Here is a 6,294-nt window from a genome sequence, read left to right on the forward strand (position 1 = left end):
TAGTTGTTATGAAGTATTTTTTAGATCACTTTTTTTCAAATAGTTTTGAGCCAGTTGGTTGAATCGGATGTAGAACCCACATATATGGAGGGCCAACTCTCAAGATACACCAGCTTTCTTTTGGTATTTGCAGTGGTTTATCTTTTTCCAACTTTTAAATGTAAGAACACAGGAATATTGAGTATCTTTTATTCCTGTGTAGCAGTTAGGATTTTCTTTCTTTCGACATGTTAAAAATGCCATTTCATTGTCTGGCTTTATCACTATTTCACTGAAGATATATGTCCCCTCCTGGTCCTCCCTCTGTGCTTTTAATATATTCTCTTTGTCTCTGGTTTTCAGTAGTTTTACTATTATTGTCTGGGTGTGGTTTTCTTTTCACTTATCCTCTTTAGGGGTTTTCTGAGCTTTTTGAATCTGTGGCTTGATTTCTTTCATCAGTTTCAGAAAATTCTGGGCCGGCACTTCTATTTTTCTGCTCTATTTTCTCTCTCTTCCCTGGATTCCAATTAGGTAAATGGTAGATTGCTATGCTGTTTACCATGCCTGCCAGTTAAGTTCCATTCTATACTTCAGTTTAGTATTTTATATTGACCTGTTTTCCAGGAGCAGTTTTACTAATGTTCTACTTCTGGCTTATACTTATAAGCAAATACGTTCCCTGACCCACCAACCTTGTTTAATGGAGCCCTGGCATAGCAAGACTCCAGGAAAATGGAAATGTTTCTCAAAGGTTTTTGACTTGCTTTTTGGCCTAGGCAGCTTAAAAGTTCACCAAGTATCTTGAAGGGTAAACAGTGTGTGGTTTAGCCCTCACAAGTCTCCATTTTTATCATCCCAGTGCTGTAAAAATACCCAATTCCACAGGTTGCTAGGTTACCCAGCATTGGACCCCTCACCAGGCAAAGCTTGGATCTTGCTGCGCCCAGTGGAATCAGCAAATACTGCCCCCCCACCTGCAAAGAGCTGCTGCAGATGACCTCATTGTGGTACTGTCAAATCTTGGCTCCTCGTTCCTCACTGATTTAGGGGCTGATGTATCTCAAGGGATAACTGTGTGTATTCACCTATTATATTTATTGGCACAATTCTGAGTTGGCCTCAAGGTACTTCAACCCAGGAGCAGAAATTTTCATACTTACCACCACCCCCTGACTTTTTGTCATTTATTTTTCAAGGAAACTCACTACTCCTGTTAAATTTCCCACATTCTGGAACTGGCTGATTGCTTCTTAGTGGGATATTTAACTTGTTCCACTAATTTTCACATTTTATGTAAACTGGCAGATCTAAAGTGTTGATTAGAGTTTCTAATATGTGTGTGTGTGTGTGTATGTATATATATATATGCATATATATATATTTGGATAAGAGTTATTTATGTATATAAAATAATACAGGAATATTAAGAGTATCTTTTGTATGTAGCAGTTAGGATTTTTTCTTTCAACATGTTAAAAATGCCATTTCACTGTCTGGGGGTGGTTTTAAGTATAAAACTTTGATTAGAGTTACATATACATATATACACATATATATGTGAACTTTTTTGGACAAGAAAGCTTGATGTTTGATGCAGTATGCTTACTATGCCATCATATCAGGCTTGCTTTTTAGGAATGAGTGGATTAAGGTGCTTTCAGCCAGATTCATGTATTACATATTTCCCTTTGATTTGACTAGGTCCCCAATTCCTGCCCCAAGGCAGAATAGCACAAATATGTACAGATATGTAGACATATCACTTCTCTTGATGTCTGGGAACAAGAGACAGGGAACCAGGAAAAGCAAAACAAGGAAAGGGGAAAAAACAATTGAAGGTTGTACTAGAGAGTTTATGACAATGGGACACCACAGCTCAATCTTTTTAGGGTTCTTTTTGAGGAACTAGGTATACAGTACATCTGAAATAGTCTGCCCTGAGACAAGGAAGATAGCTTATCCACCATGTCATGTTCATAGCTGCTGAAGGGCTCGGGGCTGCCCATGGGGCTAACACCCTCTTACCCAGGTTTGTGTGGGCATCCTGGTGGTAGTGTCAGTGTAAGTCCCAGGGCAAGACTGGAGAGCTATTCAATGGATCTGAAGCAGGGTGCTGTCAGGCTACACCTGTACGCAGATGGCTGGCTCGGAAGTAGCCAGAGCACAAAGACAGGCTGACGGATATACTAGACATACGTTATGCTCATCATCATTTTCCTACCCTGTGGTCTCAACAGATTAATATATATTTCCAAGATCCCTTCTTTGTTTCATTAAAGGCTGCAAGTACTTTTTTACATGGCCTGCAGAAATCCCTTCAAGTTGGCTCGTATAACCCTTTGACAGAATCCTAAGTCTTTAAGAGCTTCCTGGAATCCTAGACATCTTGTACCAGATATGAACCTGTACGTTTATTGCCCTGGACCTATTAGCTGTTTTGCAAATAAGTTCTTATTTCTTTTAATTGCAAATGAAAATGAGAGAATACAATCTACGTACTAGTGGTGCTCACGGTTACTGAACTGTAATTATTCTAGACCTTTTCAGTAGGCAGGAGTGGGAGATAGTTACGTTTACAAAGAAAAATAAAACATATAATGAGGTTTCCATGTCAAATTTAAGATTACTAGGGTCTATTGTTACACAATTACTAATTTAGTCTATAATATACTTTTAATAATAATGACATCAAGATTTTGGGAAATCAATCATGAAAAAACACATTCATTAGTCTAAGGTTTTTTTTTTTGCCCGTAGTGTGCATCTCACTGACAATGGAAAATTGAAATACTGTGTTTGAGTCACTTGAGATTATTTTTTCTCTAGTTCACTGTACTCTCCTTCCTCTTTAGGGAACTATTTTATTGATTTTGTATATATCCCTTAATTGCTTCATTTTGAAATATAAGGAAATATGTATGTAAATATAATTGTAATCATTCTCTTTTTGTTACCCTCTAAGTACGCATATAAACTACATGTACTTTCTATGTTCTCACTCTGGAGATCATTCCAGTTCAGTATAGAGATCTTCACTCCTCTTACAGCTGCATAGTCTACACTGTTGTTTATTCAACCAATCTGCTATTAATGAACATTTGAATTGACTCTAATCTGCTTTTAAAAATAACCATGGATACAATTTGTACTTAATACCTGGAAGTTAAAAAACTGGCTCTGTCATTCTTGTGATCACTCTACTGATCCTCTGACTTCTTGAATTTCCAATTCCTCAACTGTAAAACAAGGAATTTTAATATGATTTACCTATCCGGGTTAAATAAAATTGCAATTCAAAAAGTATTCCTATATATGTTAAGAAAAACTGAAATAGCCACTAAAATGCATTTAAAATAAATAATGTAATTATCACTACACAGATTCACCGTATAGCTCATTTCTATTTAAGAAATTCACATTGAGACAATGACAAAATAGACTGTGTCCACAGAAAGATTGAGACAGTGAAATTTCTAGAAACTACCTTAAATGAAATAGTTGAAGAATTCAGTTAAATATTTATTGAACAAATGCAGAATAAATGAACTAAGGGCTGTTATAACCTGAAGTTACAACAAAGAACTTCAAATATTCAGAGGGCTGTCACACAGAGAATAAAAGACTTGCTCAGCATTTCTCCAAAGGGCAGAACTTGGGCCAAGGGATAAATAGAAGCAACCAATGGGCTGCAGGATAGTTGTACAAAGTGTTTCATGCATCTTCATAGCTTCTTTCCCCATAGAATGCATTCCACACTTAAGTTTTCCCTTGTAAAAGGAGACAGCACAACTTAATACTTCTCACGAATGCCTTAAATAGGCTGCATCTTCATGGCAAGCCCTCCACTGCCAGCAATGGATAGTCACACTATCGGAAGAAATCTAAAGTTAACAAATTGGTTTAGTATGGAAATGGTCTATTTGTTCCTCACCTATGTTTCTGTATTTTACATTAGTGGCTCTCAGGACGTGGGGGGTGAAAAGAAAGTATATTCTCCAAAGAGGGTGAATCAGGATCCCCAGCAATTCAAATACTGTGCCTGGGGGCAGTCTTTCTTCAAATCCAAATGAATTATTGCAACTATCAACCAATGGTACAGATAAGAGTGTGGCATGTGCTGGGGCAGAGAAAAGACAGTTGACAAACACTATTCTACATGAAACAGGAAATCTTATTTTATGAGTCACTAGAAAACAAACTAACTGTAATACTGACAGGCTCCATCCAGATTATTAAATATTACAAACTGAGAACTGTTTCAGCAACTGTTCTGCATAATGTTGAAGGACAAAATGTATATAGTATATTTTATATTATATATGTATTTTATCACATACTCGGTAAGGAATGCTGAGGTGCTTAATCCATCCAATAAATTGAAAATACAAACTTTACATTTCTGTATTTGTCAGTATACAGGATTCTGAAGATGAATCTTGAACTCAGAGCGAGAATTCAGTTTTCAAGGAAAGCCACATAATCCGTCAGTCTGGCTAACTGCTGTTCATTGGGTATTGGGGGAATTGGAGCAGGCTCTGTAGGTTAAAGAAACAAACACGCTTCGGGTTAGATAGCACTGTAGCAAAGGTCTGGCCTCAACACCCACCTTTACTACTGCCTTCAATTTATAACAATAAGTGAAATGTTCTTAGATTTGTCCTGGTTTTAGACAAAACCTTACATCATAGAGGCCTGGGTATTTCTGAAAAGCAAGCCAAGAAATCTGAATTTTTGTGAGTATGGTTTTACCTAACTGGTAGTAAAGACATGTCTGATGTTTTGTTATCGAAGTAGTCTATGTAAAGGTTAAAGATACTTTCACCATACAGCATCTCTTTTAAAAGATTACAGCTCTTCTTGAAAATATCCTTACCCATGCAACATTAAATTCAAGAAATAAGAGTGTCTCCCATGCCCCAGGCATCACTGAAGAATATTAAATTGTCAATGAACAACAACAACAACAAAAAAAACCCCACAAAGAACCTCAAGGAATTTGAGGGTTTTTTGAGGAATTAAGTGCTGAGTAACTCCAATACTTAAGTTATGACATATCAGCCTGGGGGTGCCTTCTGAATAAGAGTGCTGGTGAGCAGCTCTGGCAGGGCTCCCCGACATGACAGTGAGAAGGCTCTGCCGCTGGCCCAGAGGAGGTCACCACCTCAAGGCAAGCTCTGGGGAGCCCAGTTTCACTCTTGTAGCCGGAAGTATTACTACACGTTTATGAAATGCAACCTCTGTTTACGAGGTGAGGAATACATACACACACCCTCACACACACATATACATACAAACTACAAAAAGGAAATCAGGAACAATGAGACATTTAAAACATGTGCATATGAAAATACATACCTGATAAGGGAATAAACTTGTTAAAGGAAACATCAAGGGCCCCTGCAACTAAATTAAAAAAAAAAATGTTCAGCTCAATTTACAGAAGTCATTGTTAAGACCTCTCACAGAACATGCTATTTTCAGACAACATGCATTTAGGGCCATTTGTTTCTCAAACAGGGACAGCAATTGTGTTCATTGTAAGTCTTTCTTATACTACCCTTCCCCACTATCTCACTTGACTGGGATCATGTCTTCCCACTCTTTGTACCTCAAAGGGCTGACCATACTGAGAAGCCTTTACTGTATGTTCAACAATGTCTAAACAACAGGCATTCAGGGTAGGTGGATGGAAATTTGGGTTGACATGGATGCAGGAGGGTATATGGAAGTGGGCACTAAGCCTGGCTCTAAAGACCTGGCAGAAAAGAATACCCCTGGTCAGTAGGTCGAAGAGAAACAACCAGGCGGGAACAAGTGTGGTTCACTTCAGACAGCAAGACTGAGGGGCTGAGAATTCAGATTAAGACAACAAGGACAGGTCACAGAAATTAAGGCCTTGAAAGGGAGGCTAGAGAAATTAACTTGGTGAAAGTGAAAGCCACAGGAAAAGTACCCATGTGACTTGAGTGCAAGCAGAAAGTGGGGGGGGGGGGGGGGAGGGTAGAATTTAAAAATTTTTTTTTGTTTTAAAAGACAACGGTCTGGATATTAAGGACAAGCTCAGTTAGAAATGGTTCCATAAAAGGATGGGAGATTGGCCAGATGTGATGGCTCACACCTGTAATCCAAGCACTTTCGGAGGTCAAAGAGGGCAGATCACCTGAAGTCGGAAGTTTGAGACCAGCATGGCCAACATGGTGAAACCCTGTCTCTACTAAAAATACAAAAATTAGCCGGGTGTGGTGACATGCGCCCGTGGTCCCAGCTACTCGGGAGGCTGAGGCAGGAGAATCACTTGAACCCGGAAGGTGG

General features: G+C 38.6%; 1 protein-coding gene across 1 annotated transcript in view; it reads right to left on the bottom strand.

Annotated features, from left to right (window-relative positions):
- Window positions 1-3,325: 3,325 nt before the first annotated feature.
- Window positions 3,326-6,294, bottom strand: part of COPS8 (COP9 signalosome subunit 8) — a 13,435-nt gene continuing 10,466 nt past the window's right edge. The window contains exons 7-8 of the mRNA XM_032277829.1: window positions 5,338-5,385; window positions 3,326-4,517 (exon numbers count right to left, since the gene is read on the bottom strand). Coding sequence (XP_032133720.1) covers window positions 4,438-4,517; window positions 5,338-5,385 — 128 coding nt within the window. The 3' untranslated portion in view covers window positions 3,326-4,437. The remainder of the gene's footprint in view (window positions 4,518-5,337; window positions 5,386-6,294) is intronic.

Source organism: Sapajus apella, unplaced genomic scaffold (genome assembly GCF_009761245.1).
Source record: "Sapajus apella isolate SASKATOON/1434 unplaced genomic scaffold, GSC_monkey_1.0 scaffold10, whole genome shotgun sequence".
NCBI lineage: Eukaryota > Metazoa > Chordata > Mammalia > Primates > Cebidae > Sapajus > Sapajus apella.